This window comes from Eretmochelys imbricata, chromosome 10 (assembly GCF_965152235.1).
Source record: "Eretmochelys imbricata isolate rEreImb1 chromosome 10, rEreImb1.hap1, whole genome shotgun sequence".
Classification (NCBI taxonomy): domain Eukaryota; kingdom Metazoa; phylum Chordata; order Testudines; family Cheloniidae; genus Eretmochelys; species Eretmochelys imbricata.
This window is the reverse complement of record NC_135581.1, coordinates 67,129,335-67,154,770: the sequence shown is the minus strand read 5'-3', so window position 1 is coordinate 67,154,770 and position 25,436 is coordinate 67,129,335. Positions and strand designations below refer to the sequence as shown.

General features: G+C 38.7%; 1 protein-coding gene across 1 annotated transcript in view; it reads left to right on the top strand.

The window, feature by feature from the left end:
* BNC1 (basonuclin zinc finger protein 1) overlaps positions 1-25,436 on the top strand; it is a 62,146-nt gene that overhangs the window by 22,625 nt on the left and 14,085 nt on the right. The window contains exon 2 of the mRNA XM_077829332.1: positions 25,268-25,317. Within this exon, the coding sequence (XP_077685458.1) occupies positions 25,268-25,317 (50 nt within the window). The remainder of the gene's footprint in view (positions 1-25,267; positions 25,318-25,436) is intronic.

The window sequence follows — 25,436 nt, the reverse complement described above, 5'->3', positions numbered from 1 at the left end:
TCTAAATTTTAGAATGTAATTCCTATCAATTAATAATAGATCATTAGAGTCACTCTGAAAATACCATGGCTTTGAATTGTGGAAACACGTTGCCAGAGAAGGGACATAGGCTGCAGTGGGTATATACCCACCACTGCTAGATTAACTCCCCTGGCCATCATGAAAGGGGAGAGGGACCAGCACTCAGTCATGTTTTTGAGAACCACTCCTTCAAAGAGTTGGGTGATAATTCAGCATGGTAAACTGTGCTTAGCACATGGCAGGATTAGACCCAGGAACCCCAATGTTCAGTGTATGCTACACATCCCCCTTTCTGTGCTTGATCCATAGAGGCTATAAGTCTGTTATAGCTGCCAAGCAAGGGATTTAGACCTCCAGTTCAAGTTGTGGAGGCTCACATCCTTAGCTATGGAGAATGTATTCATTTCCTGGTGACAGTTATGCAAACACTGGGTTGAGGCTGGTCCCTACTCAGACTCCTTTGCCCTCACCTGCATGACCTGACAGAACTAGCCGGTGTGGCCTTATACCATTAGGGGTACTTAACTGAATGGACCATTTGATCTTTCAAACAAAATGGCCATTGTCAACAAGTGAGAATCCCTAGTGTGTTTTGTTACATATGACACTGAAACTGTCTTCTCTTCCTGTTTTGTGGGTGGCAGCAATTCCTCCTGCTTCCTTCTGGTCGGGCTAGGGCACCTTTCTTAACCTGGCATTAAAGATTCCTGCATGGTGAGCTGAGGTTAGGATGAAAAAATAAACCCTGTAGGTGTCAGCATGTCTGCAGTTCAGAAATAAGCCACAGAACAGCCAGAACTGTACTAGAACAGCAACTATTATAAATGCTAGTGCCTTTCATTTTGGACAGAATTAGAAGGAGGTGCTCTTTTGATACTTTGGAAGCTGAGGATAGGACTGCATAATCTGTACTTTAGGTGATCCCTGACTACTTCTTCCCGGTGACTGTGACATTTAAGAGTTAACTCTTACGTAACATGACCTGAAGAAGAGCTCTGTGTAGCTCACAAACTTCTCCCTTTCACCCACAGAAGTTGATCCAATAAAAGATATTACCTCACCCACCTTGTCTCTCTCATATCCTGGGAGCAGCATGGCCACAACAACATTGCAAACTTGTTTATTGTCGCTCCTGTTTTCCTATGCCTAAGTGAGGCACATTTGGTTTCATTGTGTTCAAGTCCCATCTCTCATGACAGTTGCAGATCCAGTTGTAGTCATGTTTCAGAGGAGCAGCCGTGTTAGTCTGTATTCGCAAAAAGAAAAGGAGTACTAAGACTTAGAGACTAAGTCTTTTATAGATGTTCACAGAATAATTATCTGATATGGCTCTATCTTCACTTGAAAAGTTTTCAGGAAGAAACAGTGAGTTTGTTGTAAAGTGCCAGTTCCTAGAAATGGACAATTTTTTTAAAATATCTCTTCATCTGGACCTGAAATTGAAGTACAATATAATGGCAAATGAATTCATCCTTGTTTACATTTTTGCCTTGTGGCAAACGTGGTGTGTTTTTGTGCAGCAGCATTAAGTTGCTTTATTTGTAATTGTTTCTCTCACAGATAACTTACTGGGGCCTGGTTTTAATTATATTTGGGAGAAAATTTAAATTGGTAATCAGAGTGAAGAAAACACTGCCAACTCAATACTTGTCAGGGTATTGCGAAAGAATTATAGAATACATGGAAATTCACTGAACTATCAAGACAAGAAGTTAGGAAACAGCTTAGAAGCCTTTTAAACTCATCTGCTATTTCATTTGAAGAATCATTTACTGGTTAACATGAAAATTAAATAGGAGAAGAAAAATAATTCCTAGCTCTGATATAGTGTGTCTTCATCAGTAGATCCCAAAGTGCTTTACATAAAAGGTTGGTATCGTTATCCACATTTTACAGATGAAGAAAGTGAGGTTACAGGGAAGTGATCTTTCCCAAGGTCACTCAGCAGGCCAGTGGCAGAGCTGGAATGCCTTCCAGCTCTCCCAACTCCCAGTCTAGTGCTCTATCCATTAGGCCACACTGCTTGGAAAACTATGATCAAGAAGATACAGCCGTGCAAACCAAAAGTATTTGGGCCAAACTGGTGTCCTCGGGGTTGCTATACCTTGTATAAAGAATTGTTCAGAAAAGTTAGCTTATTGTTGGACAATATGGTGTGTATTTGATATCTAGTATTTGGCGGAGAAATTATTTCCTTAACAGGTAAATGCTTATTTACAACATTAAAGTTGCTACATTTTGAAAGCTGTGAAACACCCGTCACCAACACCACCAGAAAAGACAATCAAACAGAAACAAAACCAAATAAATAAGTTGTGCACCATGCATTCAGGTCACTAGACTTGTGCTCTGGCAAACTGCCAAGGGGAGCAAATTCCAAAGGCTGGGGCCATCAGTTGAGAGAATCTTACTGCCAGCCCCAAGGGATTTTACCTTAAAACCTGACAGCGAGAGCTTCCTAGTTGATCTTAATTGCTGTGACTGAGGGTTTATGGTCAGAGGCTGTCTCTGATCATTTGGTCCAGGGCCATTCAAGGCTTGAAAGAATTTTACAGCCCCTTGGATGGCTCCAGGAAGTAAACAGAAAGCCAGTAATAGACCTGAGCCATTGTGTTATATGCTCACAGAGGCTACAAGCTACAAACAGAGCCCTTTGGAGGCCAGTGTTGACCCTAATCTGATATTCACCCTTGCAGTGGTAACGTGTGATACAATGATTAAGGTGGTTTGATGCCTATGGTTTCCCTTGCAGATGGTGATGTAAGGTACTGTAAACATCTGATGTACTGTTATATGCCAAATCCTGTCCTATACTCATGCAAATCCCTTCTCATGCTTTCCCAGCCTACCTGTAATGGCACAGACCTAGCATGCATTTGGACATGAAAGGGGCCTCCAGGTATCGAACTATGGCCATGTTTGATAAAAGTGTGTGTAGACAAACCACTCCCAGAGCTGTATCTGCATGCTAAGAAACACAAGACAGTGAGATTAGAAATCTGTATGTGTGTTGCTGTAGATGATGAGATATAATGCATCTTTCACAAACACGAACCGCCACAGAGAGAGAATATGGCCATTAGTGCTTAACCACCTGTGGCTCATTATTATTCTACATGAGATCCTTACATGACAAAATTAAATTTCACTAGTCTTAATACGTTTAATTTGTTAAAGTGTGTTTTCTTTCTTTCTTTCTTTCTTTCTTTCTCTTCATAATATTCTCCTAAATCCAGTCTACATCACTGGTGACAGGAAATTGTTCTGATGTACAGAAGTGATAATGGTGGGGTCTCAGGCTAATTCCCTCCGGAAAGGAGTTCACATCACAGAAATCACCACCACAATTTTTAATAAAGACACCATGTTTGGCAGTCTCAGGAAAAGCCCGTATTTGGATGAATCATGGAGCGGGAACTACCCTTTCACGTGTTCCATGAATTGTCCCTTCAGATCTGGATTTAAGTGCATAAGTAAGGCAACATGGGAAAGTGTAGACTGTCACTGCTCACGCTGTACATGTTCCGTGATAAACCGGGCACCTCAGTTTCCAGGGCTGTCCATTTGGTGCATTTCACATATACTAAATTCAGACTAAAATAAAATCTTAAAGAAATACTTCTTTACCCTTTCTGCAGTCAGCCTGTGGATGTCACTGCTGTAGGAGCTCAGAGAATCCAGTTTTTTAAACGAACTTCATAATTTTTTGAAACATTTGAAAATTAAGTTATTTTTAAAAAATGCACTGATATAAATTTTTTAAAAGGGTAACAAATTCTTATATTTCATGGCATAAATGGATCAGTGCAAGAGTCACTCACACATGCATGCATACACCATGTGGCATTGCACAACTAGCTATGTACATTATGGGTGGGAGTAGGGTTTATCTTCTTCCGCATCAGAGGCAGGTTAATGACTTAGTATTCCTGTTGTCCGAGATCCCTTTTAGTCATTCTCAAAGTCCTTAGTAAAGAAACCTTGTGATTTTAGCATGTGAGCAATTTTTTTTAATATGCATGTGTGTCTTTTCCCAAGATGACTGTTATTTTATCAGATCGTTTATATTTTTTCAACCACATTTCAAAGTTAGCTGAGCATTCAGAGCTTGTAATAGATGGTATAAGGCCAATTGATAATTTAAAACCCTGTATACAATTATCAATCACTTAGGGGATTACAACACAGAATTCACACTGTGCTTATTTACTAGTGATGTAATCAGGCAGGCTTCTGATATACACTCTTGCTCACAACTGCTCACTGTGGCAGTTTTTCCAATTGTGACTGGCTAGTCATGGTGTAACATTTTAATTGGTAAGTAAAACTAGCAGCATGTTCGACTGCTGCTAGCTGGGGCTCTGCAGAGCAGCTTCTAATTAGACTAAAGTAGTGCCAAATATTGGCATTTTCACAGTCTGGCTTTACAACAGTTTATTTACACCACAAAAATTCTATATAAAAACATTTTGCATCCCTCCTCCCTTGCAAACATCCCTTAAGCACTTGGTGGTGATGATGCTCCCAAGTGAATGGTGCCCAAATAAGGTAGTTTGGAATACAGAGGAAACACTTTGATAACTTCAGTTCTCTCCTTAGAAAATTGTATATACTGGGTTTTTTAGACCTTTTTCTAAAGAATTTTTTAAGAAGATAGGTGAATACATTTCAAAGGAAATAGTATTTCTGTTTACTGGTTAATATAATAGGGTGATTCTGCAGAAACGTGATTTTTATGTTTAAAGAACATACTGTTGTAAGTCTGCACAGAGAAAGAGTCTATATGAGCAAAGATTGTATTCCAACTCTGCTATTTACAGAAATAATGACAAATCAGTGTAAAAGTGCTACACTTAGCAAGGTGGCTGGAGTACAATATTGATAGATTGACTGTTTGGGTTCTATTCTTAGCTCTGTCACTGACCTGCCGTGTAAATCACCAGACTTCTCTGGGACTCCATTTATCAATCTGTAAAATGGAGATATCGTGATTTATGCCAGCTGAGGATCTGGCCCCCTGTATTTTCTAACAGGCACTTTTTTCTCTAGTTATAACTTTTTAACTATAGAAAAAAGTAAAATCTAGCCTAAATATTAGTTTAATGCCTATTTTTAAAACCCTCAAATGCACTTAAATAAAGATGGTTCTGACTAAATCTGAAGTTGATTAACTTCATTATGGATATTCAAAAAGGAAGAAAGCACAAAATAATGATTATGTACAGTATGTTTTAACCCTATTCAGATTTTTGTGATCTGTTGGGTAAATGAGGATAGAAGCATATCCTGGTGTGTAGTTAATGTAGGAAAATTTGACCAGTCAAGGGCTTTGGAATAAGTCATAGAGTAAGGCGAATAAAAATGTCTCATGGTTATGCTCTAGGGTTTGATCCTACTCTTCTTAAAGTCAGTGGCAAAATTCCCATTGGCCTATATGGAAGCAGAACTGGTTCTTTAGTTTGTGGAGACTCTTTGCTACAGGGGGGCTTTGTCTGAGTCAATGAAGAAAGCACTATAAAAGTAGCCTTGAGTTCCCATTAACCTCTTTGGAGCTGCCGTGTCTGTCAAGTTATATTCTTGTTTGTATTCCATGGTGTGGAGATTATTGGTTATGAAGAGGAGAAGGAGATGGTAAGAACCTAGAATAAGTTAGAATGTCAATGAAGTATTAAGTATTCATGGAGAACGATATTGCCGATTTGTGCCCGGTGAAGTAGCAGCACATGGGTCATGAGAGGAAAGCAGGAATGGACAGGTGAGGGGAAAGATGAAGAGAGGTTGCTGAGAGACAAGATTAAGATGCCATTTTATGATGGATCAAAAAAGAGACAAAAGGAGAAGGCTCAGAAAAGGAATGGAGGAGATAGGCCAGCAACAGCAACCAACAAAAAACAGAAAAGTGAAACAAAGTATCATGGGCCATAGGGTTGCATGTGTCCATAAAAGACTATGTAACCCTTCTGGGGGCACAAACTTCTCTGCACACATACCTGAAGGTGCCTAACGTACTTATGGACTTTATGTAAATCATAATATGCTGCACAGTTCCATAATGAGAAGAAGCTGACAGTGGCAGAGGAACAAATTTTGCCGTGTTACATAAGTGAAACCTAATTCAACCCAATAACCAGGGCTGCATACAGGTAACTTGGGGGGAGGAGGGGAGATTTGGCCCAGGCTGTGAAGAAGAGGGCCAGAGCTACAGACAACACACAATGTTTTTATTGCCTCCAAATAGGTAAGGCTGGAGAAGGGAAGATGGAAACTGAGGTAGTGATTGTAAGCAAAGAATTGTAACTGTGTTAATAGATTGGCAACATGAGTTGAAATCTGAGTATGTGAACTGGAAATATTTATGTCTTCCAGCAAGCGCTGGAAGAGTACAACAGAAAGATCACCCTTGAAAGTAGATTAAAGCAGTACAATCAGCATGTCTTTTTAATCACTTTCTACATACTACTTGTAGAGGATGTACTTCGCTCATTTACAGACCCACATAAAAAACATAGTTAAACTATGACATGGTTACAGAGCTAACTGCACCTCTGTCCCTTTTGTCTCTGAGTAGACCTCCTCAAGTGTCATGACCTCATGCCTTTACCTGTCCTGGGTGGTATTCCACGATTAACCCACTCTTAGACTGTATCCTGGGCTACAGAACCCTCTGTATCATCCATGATTCCCCACCAAGTCTGACTGAGTTCAGATCCCAGTTGTTGTTCTCTTTGGGAGTCTGTGACCAATGGCGTTCATCCACAAAACAGCTGTCTTAAACACCTACCTATTGTTTATTTTAAGGGTAAGAACAAGCATAAGAGGAAAAATGGTCTACATGCATGTCTATCTTACCTAAATGTTTACCATTCCTGATGGTTACCTAAGTAGACTTAACTTCTTCAGATATCCCAGCGAGTGCCTGTCTCTCAGTCTAGTTGCCCAGTTCCCCTGATCCACTGCCTCTTGAGAGAGTCTTCATTTTTACACCAGCCACATTTCTGTTGATCTTATAGTTCCCAGGCCTTTTCCAGATCTGGCATTATCTCTTAACAGTTTGCAAGTGTTTGATGAGAAGTGACTTTTCTTTGGGCCATTCTTTCCTTGCTTGCTTGCTTTTCATTACAGACACCCATTAAATTAAACCAATATATGCATACAGAGAGCATCCCAATGGCTAGGTCAACATACAGTATTAATCAGTTTTTATAGTGCAACTTCACTTCCATCACAAACTCCAGTTAAGTTTGCTCAAGTAGATTTTTTTGATCAACACAGTCACTAAAAATCAAGGGACGCAATAGTTAAGGCAACATTACAGTTCACCACTTCATTGTACATGTGTTACCACCCACACAGCACGATTTCCAAACCCTCTCACTGGCTCCTTTGCTCCAGAACAAACTAACTGTCAATTCCAACATTCAATGAGCCATTATGCATAAAATCCAGTTCCTCAAAATCATACTCAAATACATGAGTTTAATGCCAGCCTCAGCAAGTTTAAGATATCTAACCAATAGACATGCAGTATAAAAATCTAGAATGGGTGACCAGAGAGGTTGAAGTGTTCTCCTACTGGTTTTTGAATGTTACGATTCCTGACATCAGATTTGTGTCCATTTATTCTTTTGCGTAGAAACTGTCCGGTTTGGCCAATGTACATGGCAGAGGGGCATTGCTGGCACATGATGGCATATATCACATTGGTAGATGTGCAGGTGAATGAGCTATGATGGTGTCACTGATGGTGTGGCTAATGTGATTAGGTCCTATGATGGTGTCACTTGAATAAATATGTGGACAGAGTTGGCAGCGGGCTTTGTTGCAAGAATGGGCCATCTTGATTATCACTACAAAAGTTTTTTTCTCCTGTTGATAATAGCTCATCTTCACTAATTAGCCTCTGACAGTTTGTATGACAACTTCCACCTTCTTTGTATGTATATATATATCTTCTTACTATATGTTCCATTCTATGTATCCGATGAAGTGGGCTGTAGCCCATGAAAGCTTATGCTCTAAAAAAATTTGTTAGTCTCTAAGGTGCCACAAGTACTCCTGTTCTTTTTGTGGATACAGACTAACATGGCTGCTACTCTGAAACCTATGAGGAGTAGAGAGAGTTTAGGAGGCGAGATCTGGAATTCAGTTTTGACCACGTGGAGTCTGTGATGACTATCACCATTTTTGGTCAGTGCATTGTTCATAACTTGCTGCTGGGATTCCAAATTTGTACAACATGGTAATAAAATAAACTCAGTTATGTGCACTAGAATTTTTGAAAAACATTCTGAATTTTGACGTATAAAGCGAGTGGGTGGGCTTAAGTCATTTTGGCTGGGATTCACCAGGATTCCAGCCCAATACAGCATGCTAACACTACTTGCATTGTCTAGGTATGTTCAGGGATGTCACCAGCTTACCATACAACTTTATCACTGCAAATTTTCTCATACAGTATCTTTCTGTGCTCTTATCTCCATTGCCCATTGCCAAAAGCTCCTAGCTTGGAACAAAGTGCAATCAAATCTCAAACATAATGAAAAAGGGGAAATCACAAAAGGTGGAGTTATGGCTGTAGCTGCAGCTGTGGATCCTATTGCCACAGGCTCTGGACAATCTGGAAAATTAATCAAAGTTCAGTCAAGGATGTATATACAGCAGGATTTTATACTGCAGCAATGTCAAGTGGCACCTGGGAACTGTCCATTTAAAAAAAAAAAAAAAAAACAGCTCCCTGAAAAGAATCGTAATACTGACATTTGACTCCCAGTTGAAGGGTAAAGTATGATAGTATACCAAGAGAGCACGGTGCCTTCTTCCTTCACCACTGAATAAACTTAAAAGATCCACGTGTATTTTAGAGGTAAACAGAAATGGACAACTAGCAGGAGGTGTTTAATGTGGAATTAGTGACTTGGGAGTTTTCAAAGGAGTCTGTTCAGTGGGAGTCAGGCACCTAACTCCCTTACACTCCTTTGAAAATCAGTCCGAATGTCATTGTGCTATGGGTACGTGTAAAACTCCATCAAAAACATCTGCTGCCCAACCAGGGAGAAGGGTTATGAAACTGGACAGAGACTTGCTCTGGAGAGGGAAAGCAAGACCTGTAGCTCTGGCGCAAGCACAAAGCCTGATCTGAAAGCAGATTGGTGTTCATTGTGTGTGGGAGCTGGTAATGCCCATCCATAATAAATGTTGATTTAAAAAAATTTAAATGGCTGATAGGCTTGTCCAGTCAGGAAATCAGAACTATGTGATCACTGCAACCAACTCAGATTAAAATGCGAAAAGGCTTGCAAAAATCTGCTGCAATTGTTGTTAGTTCTTCTCATATTAACACTTTTCCACCAAAATTTTTCATTTTAAAAAGGAATGTTTAACGGTTTGCTTCCTTTTTGCTACCTACATAACAAACGCTTAACCTGTCGCTAAAAGAAAACCTACATGACTTTATGACTAAATTTTGGCAACGCTTTAGGCAGGCAAAATACTTGTCTCATTCATTTTATCAGTCTGCCACTGAGACACATCGTAGTCATCTGTGTAATATTCTAACACTCCCAGGAAACAAAGCAAAATTGCCACCATTGGCATTGCTGGCATGTTACTCACTGGCTATTATACTCCATGCTTTAAACACGTAATAAAACCACTAACTGGTACTAAACAGAGTGAAAATCCCAGTGAAACACTGGAAGCTGTGAAAATGAATGAGGCTTGTTTCTGTAGGCAAGGTGTCTGCCGTTATGAGATATATTGATTTGGGCTTGCATCACCTTTACTGGTGCAATATCAGTGTTAAGGTTTCAGGGTACCATACTACCTACCCTTCTTTTTTTAATTATCTGTACCTTGATTTTTCCCAGTTTTGTGACAAGTCTTCTGCCCAGACTTTGGCACACCCATTAGCCCAGTGTCACACCTTTTAGCCCAGAGATAAGAACAGGGTTGGTGACTCTTCCTTTTATGACAATGCAGTGTCTCTGGCATTCTGTCTAGGATGCTTTTAATTAGATACTGCAAAAAGAATCACCAAGCTAGTGTCTGTTCCAATTGTATGCCTGGTTTAGTGTAACTTAACTTACTGGTATTTTTGATAGGCCATTAGAATTAAGAGTTTTTTTGTTAATTACTAAACTCTTACTGACAGACAAATCCTGCCTGTTAAAACTTGTGTTGTAATTTGAGGATTAAATGCCGCACCTCTGGGAAATGTCAGTATCAAAACTGATTTGTTGTAGGAGACATATGTTGTTGGAAGCTACAACTCAACAAAGTAGATTCTTCTGTAATGCTGTTAGCAATTAAATTTTGTAAATTGTTAAGTTACAAGATTTGTGAGAAGGCAGTTCTTAAAAGTGCACATTAAAGGGAAATGCATAAAGATAAGTTTAGTTTACTCTTCCTATCCTCCCCAAAAATGCCATTATGTAACTTCTGCTCTCCTGCCTTTTTTGAAAGTACTTTTAATTGTTGAGGGGCTAGTGGAGAAGAATGGAAAATGATGTGTTTCAATTGACAGTGGAGCCGAGTAGATTTTTCAGACAAATAGTTGACTTGCTGAAAAATGCAGTTTGGGTGACCTGAAACGAGTCACAGATTTGACACAAATTGGTTAAACAGTTTTCGCCAAAAACATTTTTGGGGAGTTAGGCGCCATCACAAACCAGCTGGAGGAGTAGGTGGTATATTTCTTATATCCTTTAGTACATTGGTCATGGCATTCACCTGGGATGTGGGAAACCTGTGTTCAATTCCCTACTCTGCCGGATGTGGAGCAGGGATTTGAACTTAGGCCTCCAGCACTGCAGGAGAGTACCCTATCCATTGAGCTATCCTGTAGCAAGGCTCTCCTGATGAAATTGTTCCACTTTGTATAAAGTACTTGACTAGTCACTGAGCCAGAGAGCGTGAGAATCACACACTAGCCTGCTTTTTTTTTTCCTTTCAAAACTACCAGTGAACTGAACAATCACTTATTACCCAGCTCTAATTGATAGGACTTTTTCATATTAGCCAAAAGACTGTGGGTTCAAATCCTATACTAGCCCTTCATTGGGCACCAGATCTGAATCTTCTTTAAATACCATAATGGCTAACTCACACTTTATTACTTTAAATACAAATTAGCAGTGAAGATAACTAATGTACCAAACACTTGCCTGAAAATCATAGCCTTGGAGGGTGTGCCAGAGTAACTAAATGTTAAACAAGCTCCCTACCTTATCATGTTCTTGAGCCCAATGGACACACGGCTTTAAAGCGAGATAGGGATCAGTTTATATGTGGTTCAAGCTACAACACCTGTGAACTCAGTTTGACTGGTCGCTGTGAATATGGAGCCAAACAACATTAGAGGCAAAATTTTCAAACACATGTAAAATGACTTAGGAAACCAAGTCCCATTGTCAAAAGTGATGTTGGGACTTAAGAGCCTGTATCTCATTGAAAGTCTTCTAAGTGCCTAAGACACTTTTTAGAATAGGATTTGGGCTCCTAAATCAATTTGGTGCTTTAGAAAATTGTAACATAAAACTGGAGATGGAGCTGAGGAGGAGAACCCTCCTCACTTTTGAGAAAGTTAGGAGCTATCGGCATAAGTTGTGACACAAATGAGCCCATCTCTAGTTAAAACAGTGGTTTTAAAAGTGTGTTCTTTGAGGCTAGCATGTTAGTCCTTGTCCCAGTGCATGCAAACTAGTCTGATTGCTAGAAACGATTGTGTTTGGAACCCTATTTAAACTTGGGTCCCTAACTGGATTTAAAATCAAGCTGTTTGAATAAATGACTTTTTCATTTGCTAGCAGTTCACACCAAAAAAGAAATCCTTATGGGTAGAACAAAATATTTTGTTTGACCTGAAACTAAACATTTCATTTCAATTTTGAGTATTTTGTAACTTAAACCAAAAAAAAAAAATAAAGTTGAAGGAAATTTTGAAACAAAAAATTTCTTCAAATCAAAAAATTGAAACATTTTGACATTTTTGGAATTTTGTTTTGTTTTTGTGTGCTGTCCACCCACCCACCCCAAAAATCAAACAGTTCATTGGAAACAAGATGAACTAATGAACTATTTCAGAGTCAACAAATCTGCAGAAAAAAAATTTTACCAAAAAAAGTTTCAGCCAAAAATTTTACGCAACTCTTGTTTAAAGCTAAGGGCCTAAATTCTCATCAGTGCAGAAAAAAAAGAGTTTTTTCCTTATTGGGCCTTCACTCACATTTCACTCTCTCTTCTTCAGTATTCCAGTACGGTGAATGTGTTTTCTTTGTTTCAAGGTTCAAAGCCCCCTCACACCTTCTCTCCTATTCTGTCTCTTGCAGATTACTTCACTGACTTCCCCCTACCTGAAAAACAAACCCATCCCAGCCTCATTCAGACTGACCCCAGGGCACAGAGTTCACAGTTTGAGTAATACCGTGCAAAAGGGCTGAGACACTTTACATAAAATGTAGCTTGAAAATTGTCGCCATTTTGTTTTGGGTGAGGTTTGTACCCCTGACATTTCACCTGTCTGCCACATTTCAGAGAAGCAGTTCAGTTTTGCTCTTTGCTAAAATCTGTGTGGGCACGTGCGTGCGTGCACATGAATGAGAGGAAAATAATTTTCACTTGAAATTTCACAAAATCTCAAGCAAAAGTGATACCACGGCCATCTGTGAAATGTTCCTTTTGTGTACTGTTGGTGAGGAGGGAGGGTTAGAGAGGCAGACAAATTTATTATGCAGCAGATTGTTGCTACTGATCCCTGTCACAGAAGAAACTCTCTGCTGTCTTTGCTCCTGTATCCTTCACTGCACAATGTTATAACTCCTCTTCACCAACTTCTTGTGTTCCCTCAGTATTGAACCACACTGTAGTGTGACAACTCTCTTATCCCTGTCATACTTCCCTCACCTAAAAGTGACCCATTTCTCTGCAGACTGACCACTCTCTTCTCATGGCTGTTGTGAGGTGAAATGTCTAACCCACACAACTCCCCAAGGCAACGAGTCAGCAGACGATAAGATAAGTGCCAGGATCTTTGCCAGCATTGAGTTAAATAAGAGGGACACCGGGCATGTGATGGAATTTAGGTCAAGCAGGCATGACGCAAAGGTCAACATCACTGCAGCAAACTCCAGCAATAGGAATGAGAGACAGGCAGCGCTCAGATGAGAAAATAGGTGCTCATTGGAATACAAAAAGCAGCTGCAGCAGTTAGACCAGTTCTGTCCTCTCAGTGTAATCAAAGCATTAGTGGGGGGGGGGGTCCTATCAGTAAGATGAAGCCACAAACTTTAGATCTGGATCTCAAACACCTACAAGTTCCACAGTGTTGGGGTCTGGGGTTCCGTGCTGGGTCTGTCTTTGTGTTGCACCTACACAGTCCCAAAAGCAATGATGATGTCCTTAAAAAAACAACCAAACTGGAGCAAAAGCAACAGCCTTCCAGCCAGCTCCCCAATAGGAGCTCTTCTCTTTGCTATAAATAAGTAATTGAAGCACTTCACCTTCTGACCTACATACTCATAAACACTCCTGTGCTGCACTGAATGTACAGGCTGAGCCATGGGATGGGGAAGAGGGTAGGGTAAAGGGGGAAATAGGCTGGGGCAGAGACTCAAAGAGACTATACTGGAAAGAAAGGAGCTCCCCTTGAACCTCCATTATGCCTTGATTCCACATACCTATTATCACTGCTTGGTATTATGTTAGCGCCTAAAGACCTCAACCCACTGGAATGAGCTTTGTGCACACAAATAGACAGCCCCTGCCTCAAAGAGCTCACAGTTCAAATAGACAAGTCAAAATGGGAGAAGGGGAAAGAGGTGAAATAACTTCCCCAAGGCTAAACAGCGGGTCAGTAGCAGAGCCAAGATTAGAATGAAGGCCTCCTGACTCTGAGTCCTGTAGTCTACCCCCTAGACCACACTTCCTTATACCCCCACTTTTTCCCTCCACAGCTGTATCCCCTTTAATCTCTGTTCTTCAGCAGAGCTTTGCAAGACTTTCCCCAGTTTCCATTTGTCTTAGTTTTTACATAGCTGGATAATCGCTGCACAAAAACAAGCTTGTCCATCTCACTGAAACATATGACGAAAAACTATTATAAATGTGTTATGTGTAACATAAATATGTTAATATTCTATCATTTCAATAGACGTTGATATCAAGATGGATATTGTCACTAGCACATGTGAAGGTGCAGCCAGAGCTCATTTGCTTAGACTGCAATGGGGCCAGACAGTAACAAGTTGGAGAACCACTGACCTAGTCATAGTTGATAGTTTGCAAAGAACAGGGCCAGAATATGTTCACACAAAGTGTTCATTGAACAATTCTGAATAATGAAAAAAATGTGTAAAAAATCAAAATCTGATTGTGGATAATACATGAACAGAGAAAGCTAAATTAGTCAAATAAATGGTTCACTATAGCTAGTTTGCCAATTCTGTAATGAGAATTAAATCTCTTCCAGGTGAGTGGCAAATAGTTAAGAAAGAGTTTCTTCCTCTGAGCTGACTAGAGAGGAGAACAGCTTGCCACAGATCTAAATTTTAATCACTTATCATTTTTGAAGTAAATTCAGGCCACCTGGCAGTTTATATAATCTTAAACCACTCTTCTTGCTTTTGTTGAAGAATTGTCAATGAGGTAGACGCATCCCTGGTATGACATTCTGCATTGCTGCTTATTAAATTAAGAATGAAATATGGTCTTACTAATAAGGAAGGCCATTGGCTTTACAAAGACTCATACAATAGTGAACATGTGGTTAGACTTTGTCTTCATAACAGAATTGTATCATGTTAGAAGACAGCTGTTGAAGAGTCAGGTTAGCTAACAGTATGCTGATCACAACTTTGTGATTGCTGTTTTGTGTTGGTTAAGAAACTATTTTTCCACACAGCTTACAAGCTGAAAGACATTGACAGTAACTATCAAAGGGCATTCTCTGAGGGGCTGACGTTCCAGTGCAATCTCTATGTAGACCCATGGCAATTCAAGACTAATTATTATTATTTATTGTTTGTATAACCATAGTACCTAGGAGCCCTCAGACAGATGGGGGAGTACAAAATAACAATGGGTATGTCTACACTGCAGTTAAACACCCATGGCTGGCCTGCATCAGCTGACTCGAGCTCATGGGGCTCAGGCTGCCAGGCTATAAAACTGCAACATAGACAGCTTGGGCTGCGGAGCCTGGTCTCTGGGATAGCCCCCCACTGTAGGGTCAGATGTTTACACTGTAGTTTTATAGCCTTGTAGCCCAAATCAACTTACATAGACCTGCCACGGGTATTTCATTGCAGTGTAGACATAGCCAATGAAACAATACTGGTCAGCTTGACAGGCAATGGTATCAGCATTGGTAATAGAAGCCTAACTATTGTCAAGTTTTGTATAAACATCAAGGTAAAGGAGAGCTTTGAGGAGAGTTGTGAAGGAAGATAATGTGTATGTTTTGAAGATGTTTATGAGGAGCTTCTCCTGAGGGTGAGGGGCAGCTTGGGAGAAAACATGAAGGTTCTTGTTTGAAAATATAACAAGTGGGTGATGGAGAATGGCATCATGGGACAAGCAGAGGCAGAAGTCTAAATCTCACTGGTGAATGAGAGAAAATAGGTAGAGGGGGATAGATCGTTAAGTGCCCTGAAATTGAAGACAAGCAGCCTATGTACCTATGTAGCCCTAAGCAGTTGACTGTTCAGACATAGATACTCTTTGTCAAAAATGACCAGCAGGCAGTGGTGGAAGCTAAATCTCCCTCACTGTTTTCTGTTCTTGTTAAAGTTCAGTGTGAGAAACATCGTGGGGTGTTGGAAAGCAGAGACTTAGAGGAACATGTGCACCTCACTGTGAGATCTTGGGGCTGATTCTGATCTCACACTGGTTTTATGCTGGTATACTCCATGGACTCCAATGGGGTTATGCTGCATTTATACCAGTAGTAAGTGAGATCCGAATCAGGTTCTGTCTGTAAAACATCATACACACCTATAGCAAATAACAAATACAATTAAAGGAAGAAAATCCTGTCAGTAATTGTTACCTAAGCTGACTTCTCTCCCCAACCATCCTACTTCCTGCTGCCTCTAGTATGGGGGTACAAATCTCCTCCTCAGCAAATATTATCCTCAGATGCTCATAAAAAAATTCCCCTTGAGTTCAGTGTGAGTTGTCCAGGTATATCACAATTTGTCTCTATAGGAAATACTAACTAATATAAAGGAGGCAGAACAGGCACTCGGAGAATGGGATTGACAATGTATTTATTTTATTTAATTTTCATTTATTTTTGCTTCCTGTTTCTTGGCAGTTGGAATCCTAACAGCTCAAGGAATAAAATTTATCAGATGAGGGATGACTAGGAGACCAAAATTCTGTTCTATGTCACCTGCGTACAACCCCACATGTGGGTAACTGAGAACAGATTTTGGCCCAATTATGGTAATTAATTCTCTGCTCCTCTTTATTGCTCATATTTTTACCCACTGGAAATCTCCAATTAGTATATTTTTATCAAAGTCTTTCAAACCTTTATGTTCTGTTCATAAAAAGAAATAAAACTCAATTAATCTTCCTGAAAAGTAAGCTGATGGGGAAATTTTAATCAATATAGCTTTTTTTAAAAGAAAACAGATTCCAGTTAAAATGAATTAACATTTAAGACCTGCAAATGCTAAATAAATAAATAAATAATCCACACTTCCAAGTCTGGGGGAAAAAACCCTACTATGTAATGTCAGTGCTAAAAATAAGTAATTTAAAGAATAAATACCTCATAGCTTATTTGCAGATAGTTGTACATTTTTAGAGGAAAATGGTAATAGGCCTTAGGTCAGCTGCATTGATTTAATGCATTTACTTAGGCTGCCAGAGCAGAGTAGAATCTCCTCACACTGCATTAGGAGTGCCTCAAGCCTCTGTGACTCCTTTTGATCAAATCTCTGTGAAAGATGAGTGTCATGGCCTCTTCAAGCCAGCTGTGAGGGGGCTGCCCTGTGACTGGAGGGACATGCTGGAACACACCACTCTGGGGCATTGAGGTGAGAGCTCACTGCAGAGGTGAGATGCAGACACAACTTAGTACTGTAGGTCTGGAGAACACCAAGAGGGAGGATCTTATTTCACTCCCCTGTGCACAGTCTGAGCATACATCAGACCTGGAGGTGCTCAGATTCAGACAAGAGTAAAGAGGCGTGTGATGATTCTGCCTTAGTACTTGTACAGACAGGAGTGTTTCCAGCACTTCTTTGTACAACTCGCTGAGGGAATGGGAACCTGTTTTTTATAGCTCTGGAAACATATGCGCAGTAAGAATGTCTGAGGTAAGGAAAGTTCTTTGCAGTTGTATATGAATGCATATTTTCACTGTACAACTTCTACTTGTGGCTATGTACTGTGGAAACATGAAAATCTAAGGTGGTGTTGATTTGGATAATACCTTTAGTGATTCTTGAACCACAGCTCTCCATTTCTGCCTTAATTACTAAAAGAAACTGTGGAAGCGTTAGGCTAGTTTATTTACAAAAGCCTGTTATTCTACCTGAAATACATAGTGAACAGCTCTATGGTTCTATGAAAATAAATAATGCAGAATCTTAAGAAGGCTGTAATAAAACAACCGTTGCTTGGATAATTGTTTTCCTATTGAAGTAGTGACATCCGTAAATCATAAATACTTAAGAATGTTTAATTGCACAAGTCCTGAATATACATTAATAGCAATAAAATCTGTGATTTGCGACTTAAATGTATTCTGAGCCAAGTGCTTTAAGCAAATACATTATCATTATTGTGATGTATATATGCACTGGAGACCAGACAACAATATCATTTCACTATGAAGTTCTAGTGGAATTAGCACAAATTGGAGCCTAATGTATGCCCTTTATATACAATTCACTGCTCACTATTCAGCATCCAGAAAAATAAGGCAGTAGTCTTTTTCTTAGAGATCCAGTCTGCATGTCTGTATTTCAGTTTTTACTTTGAAGTAATTAGGAGGCTTAAGTAGTGAATCAGAATTTAAGACATTCATTTTATTTCTTATGATTTTTTGCCACAAAGAAAAATAAATATGGCATTAACTGTCAACTTAACCCAGTGCTATTTTGGTAGATGTGTTTAAAGAAAAAGCATTTTACTTTCTGCTCTATTAATTGGTCAAGTACCCTAGCCTCCAGTTTAAGAAATGCTTGTTTTAAAAATGAAGAGTTGGCGTATTGCAAACCCATGGAGAGGGTTTCTGATATATACATGCTATGGTTAATCGTGTTTTAAAATGCTATGGGTAATAAATGACAGCTGCTTTAAAAAATGTTTCTTTTAGATTGGATAATTTAGGAACTCATGGGTGACTGTGATTTCGCGGTTTGAAAGGAAGAGGGAAAGGGAAAATAAAAGTCACTGTTTTTCATTGTTTTAATTTAAAACTCATCGTTATTTGAAAGGCAACTAGCACTTAAATTGCACAGCTGATCTGGAGTGGTAGACTGTGCTGTGTTCATTTGGTTGAGTTTGCTATTCAAGTGTTTTATAAATCCCTTTTAAAAAAAAATCATGTAACTACTTGGCTTCTTGAACCTCAGGAGCTGATTGTTTGTCTTATCTTTTGGTGAGCTAGCTCTGTGTTATGTTGCAAAACCTTCAGGCATGTTGTGTTTCTTCGTGTTCCTGCAGTCTGCAAGTGAAGTCAGCTTCATTAGTTTCATGATGGCACATCAGTGCATGGCTGGTGTTGCCGCTTCCTTCAAGCTAGTCCTGGAGCATGATCTGGGTTGCCTTGGTTTGGATAAGCTTGTAAGGATTTGTCAGCCAGATGTGACAAGATTGTCAAGAGGCAAGTAAAGAAGGAGATCTGATATTAATCAGTGCATAGCTTGGAGCCAAACTTTCTCAAATGCAGTGTAGTAACATGTTCTTCTCATTTACTGCTTCTCTTTGTGGCTATGGAACTGCCACTGTCTGAATTTGACGGTTAAAGGGGATGCCAGCTAATAGCCTTTAATTGTAAGGATAAAATTCTAGGTGGAAAAAAGATCATACGTTTTTATTTTTTTAACGTCTTTTCAAAAATATAGTTCAGCATACTGAAAAATACATAGGCACTTGATTCAGGTGAGAGTCTCAATATTTCTACAGTCAGATTTTTAAAACACTGAAACTGGGGTTCAGTTCCAAACATTCAGGGAACATGACTTGGAACATGACTCAGGGAGCCCCAGTGTTCTTTCTGGTTCCAGGCTGATGAAGGATGCCAGGGATATTTTCAATTGCTGAGAATAATGTGGGTTGTTTTTCTTATTTTGGTGATGGTGACAGAAAGAGACCAGTATATGCTGAAGAATGCTCCCCCTCCCCCTGTTTTTTTTTTTTTTCAGCTGAAAAGGATCATTAGTATATTTAATTGACTTTCAAAGAGCATACCCCCAAATTATTACGTTGTCTGTATACCATTAGGTTTATCATGCCACTAAGTTTTCCCTAACTGTGCATTTTGGTGAGAATTAATCTTTGGTATTAGTGAACAGACACAGTATTTCATAAACAGAGTTATATTTTAGCAATAGGTGAACAAATGTGAAAGACATTTCTAACCCTATACATGAGGAAATTTATTTTTTCCTCTGAAGACTCCAAATAAAACTCCTAGAAACACTAACTGTAACAAGAATGTTTAATTGTTTTCCATATTCTTTAATCTTTCTCACCTTTCCTTCTTGTACTTTTCCTTCATATCTTAGCAAGAATGATAAATGCAAACACATACATACTCACCGGAAATGTGCATCTTTAAAATAACAGAAAAGTTTTCTCCAAGTTTTCTGCACTCACTGAAAATTGAGGTGAAATCTTACCTGACTGCAGCAAGAACAGGTTTGGGCCTTTTGGTACCAAATGTCCTGAATAAAGCAGACTTGTACCCTCAGTAACATTGAAAAATATTATAAAAAATCTGTTCATATGAATGTATAGTTTCATTTCCAATCAGATAATCCACAAATTAAGGTGATATTTTCAGCAATAAAGTAGCAATAGTTCATCTAAATAATATTAAGAGTGCATCATATGCAAGCAGATCTCAGTTCTTTTTATTTTAAAACATGGTTTCTGCAGCATGCTTTATTTTTTTAAAAGCAGTTTTTATATATTCTGGTATATGGTAAATGTTACCATGCAGTTAAGCTGAAATTCAGGACTGAATCTTGAAGTCCTTACTCAGGCAAAACACCTAGTGAGTAAGGACTGCAGTTTGGTCCTTTGGGCCTTATCCTGTTGTAATTGGCTTCTTGGTGCAGATTCAGGCCCTCTATTTTTGTTATGTTCTCTCTCTGCAGTCACCATTTCTGTCTTAGCAAGTGCTAGAGGTAAGATGGTAAAACAACTTTCATTGCAGCCCCCTCTGTTTTTAATTGCCCATAACTGCCTCCAAAAAATTTTCTCGTTGGACTAAAACTTTCCATGCTCAGGCTCTGCCCATAGATGAATTTGGGGGGGGGGGAAGAAATCTCCATAGACATTTTAGAGTTATGAACAGTGAATATCCATTTCATGCCTTAAAATCACTTTAAGATTTTTTTAAACAAACACATAGATAATGAAAAAATGCTCACACTTTAATGCTTCAAATTTCACATGTGGCTAGCCCACAATGAGAAATAGTCACTGTGTGTATTTGAAAATAGGTATTAAATTACAGTGTTAGAAGTCATTTTAAAATTGGTCTCATTCATGCTGAGGGAAAAATTACTTATTTTTAAATTGTGTATCTGCCTGCAGTGCTGTGGATTTGCACAAAATATTATGTAAATTTGTAGCATCACAGACAGTATCGTGTGTGTACACACAGTGTGATTGAGTTTAAAATTTATGGAATTGTGTAAAGCAAAATTGTGCAAAGCAAAAAAAGTCTATTGCAGAGCATGGTTAGTGTTTGTTCCTTTTTAAAAATATAAATATTTAAAAGTATGAGAGAAAAATTAAATGAAAAAAATTAAGTCCATACAACATTATGGCTGCAGACTTAAACAGCGAAGTGAAGAAAGGAAAAAGTTAAGATTATCTTTGCAACATTAACTCACCTACATTGCTCATCTATAGAACTTTTTAATACTAGTAAGACTGTTACTGTACGTTTTCAAGTGTGCATTTATGTGCAATGTGGGTAACTTAATATTTGTATTTTTTTCGTTTCCTAACTATTGTGTGTAAATTTGACACATTAAATTTGTGTTAACCTAGGATTTTGGTTTTTTAATTAAACTTTAGTGGTTCTCTAGCTTCAATGTGTAACATGGTGTTGTATATGTAGGTATGCAGGGTACACATAAATATGTGCAAACTGTATGTATGCAACATCCGATGTATAAGATTAAATGAGAAGCAATCAGGTTTATTTTAATAACTTTCACATTGTTCAAATTCAATGACCTGTCCCTACCTCTCAATCCTTAACTAAAAACTTTACTGTTAAACAGCTGTGGTTTGTCAAATGAGTATGCAGTGATCTATTATTCATTGTTGAATATACATATATGTATAGTGGGAAATTTTCCTATGTTACCAGAAATAGGTTGCCTTATAAATTTACTTTAAAAGAAACTTCTCTGCTTCATGTAAGGGGTATTACATAATCCCTTAAATTTTGCAGGGTATTACAGTCTATACATTCCAGTATTGTGGGCAGTTATGTAATGTGCATTGTAACATTGTTACTGATTTAGTATGTATGAAAATAATTTCAGTTTGGTTGTAGGGTCAAGCTTAAATAATACTTATGAGATGATGACACTGAGACAGTTTCTAGCCCTAATTCCCACTTCTCTTTGTTCTGTGCTAATTGGATAATAAAAAAGTATATGAATCTTTTTCATGGTTTGAGAAAACAATCGTTCAGTGCACACCTGTTATTTATAAATATGTAAGATTAATTGCAAAGATCATGTACCTATAAATGTGTTGTCTAACAGCAAATTTGGGCTTTACTGTCCAATGTGCTTTGCTTTAAAAAGTACCAGTTGTGTGTATGTCCACGTGCGTGTGTGTGTGCTTTCTTTTGTCTTAGTAATTATTTTGACAGTAGCCATTAATAGAGGTTGCCTTGAGGGGCCCTGGAGGGTAAATGGCTTGCATGAGGAGTGTTTTTCATCCCACAAGTTATGTTATCATTAAGGTCTGGCCTTCTGGTATGTTACCTTTTTGAGAAACTCCTCCATTCACTTTCTCTCCCAGTTGCACTATCTGAGGCTCTCAGTTCTAGACACCTAGCCATCAGCTACTAACGTTGCTGTTAAGCAAAACTGAATGCTTGCATTAAATTTTGAAAAAGTCTTTACTTTGTATAATCCTCTATTGCAGACATTTGCTTTCAATGCAATATTTTATCAGGAGAAGTTTTTAACAAAGTGACTGTGTATGTGTATGCATTTATAGGCCCATAAGTCTGAGGTCCATTCCAACCCTTGAAGTTAATGCATACGAGTGGTTTGACTGAGTAGAGTCATCAATATTGGGCTCATATATAGAAAACATAGGTAGACAGTACTAATTCCATCTTGCACCAGACTTCCTTTGCATCTTCAATTTTATGGGCACAAAATATTGCAGAGACAATTTAAGCATTTCAGTATCTGAGCATCAGTTTTTACCCACAAGTGAGATACTTGGGGTTAAATTCAGCACTGACGTATATCTTGTTCAAGTCAACAAAAGGCAATGGGATAGCATCAGATGTAAATCAGAACTTAGTTTGTAGACCTTCAAATTATATAAATTGTACCTCCATATACTTGTATCCTCAAATTGTGGGTGTATAAAGGGAAGTCAGGTTTGATTATCTGGCTCAAAATACAAAATATTGTCCATAGTTGAATGCATACACTCGGGATCCAGATAATTAACTGTGTTTTCTGCAGTCTTCTTTTATAAAATATACTCAGAACTAGTAAACATTGTGAATGAAAGGTGTATGCCTACGGGGTGTAATCTGGCCAAAATTTTCAAACTTGAATGCCTTAAATTAGACTCCCAAATCCATAGTTAGCTTCCTACGTGAAAGCTTTTTTGCTCAGATTTTCAAAGGTGCTGAGCATCTGCCGCTCCTTTTGACTTTAGTGAGAGCTTGGCTGCTCAGCACTTCTGAAATCGCGGTCATTTATTTAGGAGCCTAATCATGGATTTAGGAGCCTAATCATGGATTCAGTACCCAGGCATGACAATATTTGTGTGTAGGTGGGATTTTCAAAGGCAGTCTGCTGTCATTGAAGTCAGGGGTTGAAGCTGCATGTGCATCATGGCCTGCCTCCAGTTTGGGGAAGAGGAGTCTATCCCATCCCTGTCCTACATGCTGGTCTCTTGCATAAAGCCCTTTGTGCAGGGGACGAGAATTTCACTGAACCCTTTTGCTACTGAAGAAATAGGTTGCCTTATAAATTTACTTTAAAAGAAACTTCTCTGCTTCATGTAAGGGGTATTACATAATCGCTTAAATTTTGCAGGGTATTACAGTCTGTACATTTCAGTATTGTGGGCAGTTATGTAATGTGCATTGTAACATTGTTACTGATTTGCTACTGAAGAATGCGCAGAAATTATCTGCGTCAGCTGGAACTGATATTCATAGAAGTTCAATATGGAATAAAGCTCTTGGGTCATGCAGTCCATCCTAGTGTCCTTGTAAAAACATTTTCCTATCATAAAGAGTGTTACTCAAAAGTTGTATATGTTCAAAATATCCATGTGTATCTTCTCAGGTCAAAACACTATAAAACTTGTTCACTGGAGATTCATGAGAGAATTTATATTACGCTGTCTTCTTTTCATTAAAAGAAAAGTACTCATTTTGCATTGATGATACATTTTTTGTGGGCTCTTAAAGGATCCATGCTTGAGATGTACTCTCATTTTATCATAATATCTTCTCGAGAGAGATTTTGTTTATAAAACAAAAAGATAATGTGTCAAATCCTGCAGGGCTTTAGAACCTCAGTATTTGGACCAATAGAAATAGAAATCTTAAGGATTCTTTCCCCCCCCCCCCAATGAAAATAGCTTCATTTATTTTAGTCTAAATATTCTTCAGCATAGTGGTGAACCTAAATACAACAACATGATACCAGTGCATGAATGTTAGAATCTGAAATGGACAAGTATACTTGTGTTGGATATAAACACACCATGAACTGAAAACTGATTTAAGTGCAGAGATTTTCAGAGCAGTTTAGAAGATTATCATTAAGGGAAGATATGGGGGAGGGATAGCTCAGTGGTTTGAGCATTGGCTTGCTAAACCCACGGTTGTGAGTTCAGTCCTTGAGGGGGCCATTTAGGGATCTGGGGCAAAAATTGAGGATTGGTCCCCCTTTGAGTAGGGGGTGGGACTAGATGTCCTCTTGAGGTCCCTTCCAACCCTGATATTCTGTGTGGCTAAATTTGAGGCATTGTTCTGAACAATCTCAACCAAGAACACCAAAAAAGAAGTATAATAAACACTGAGTGTCCAGAGGAGGACCGTAGAGCAATATATGAAGTCTGGTCTTAATTAATAGACCAGATCCTCAGCTAATGTAAATCAGCATAACACCATGGACTTTCTGGAGATATGCTAGTTTACATCAGCTGAGGATCTGGCCCATTCCTTTAATTCCTGCAGCCACCTCAAAATCCTTTAATGATCTAGAAGAGGGATTCAAAATCTTTTTGATTCTTTCCCCTGTACAGAAAGGTTTCAGCCATCCAGTCTGGGAGAAACAAGAATACCATGTGACTTAGGTGACCAGTCACACACTATAAATAGTAAATGGTCAATGGCATATATTGAGCAAATATTTCACAAACAACCCCTGGGCTGCAATTAAAGGTAAAATTCACCACTGTGGAGAGGACCAGCACAAGACCTATATACCACTACAGTGTACCCGAGAACATACATGGTCCTCATTTTGGCCTTCTTCACAGAGGTCAGCCTCACACAAAGTGTTGACTGAATAATATGCAATAAGTTGAATTACTAAAGTCTGTTCTCAGATGGTTAACAAATAGAAAATGGGTGAATTTTATCTATTCACATTACTCCCTACAAATAGTTTGTCCAATTCTAGGCATAAGTTTACAATGTGATATGGCAGCCAAAAATGACAGTGCAGTTTTGGGCTCTGTAGAAAAATCATCATGTAAGAAAGCAGGGAAATCCTAGTCCTGGCTTTTTTGTGTCAACATCTGGTCTTTTGTGGTCAGTTATGATAAAATGTAGGAAGCTTAGCAGAGCAACAAAAATTAAGTGCTGGAGGAAAGATTGCAAAAGTTGAATATATACAGCTTGAATAAGAGCAGATAAGATAGAACTCTACAAATATGAGGATATTAATTATCGGGGAGGAAGCAATATTATTAGGTAAGACAAGGAAAATGGAGGCTGAGTA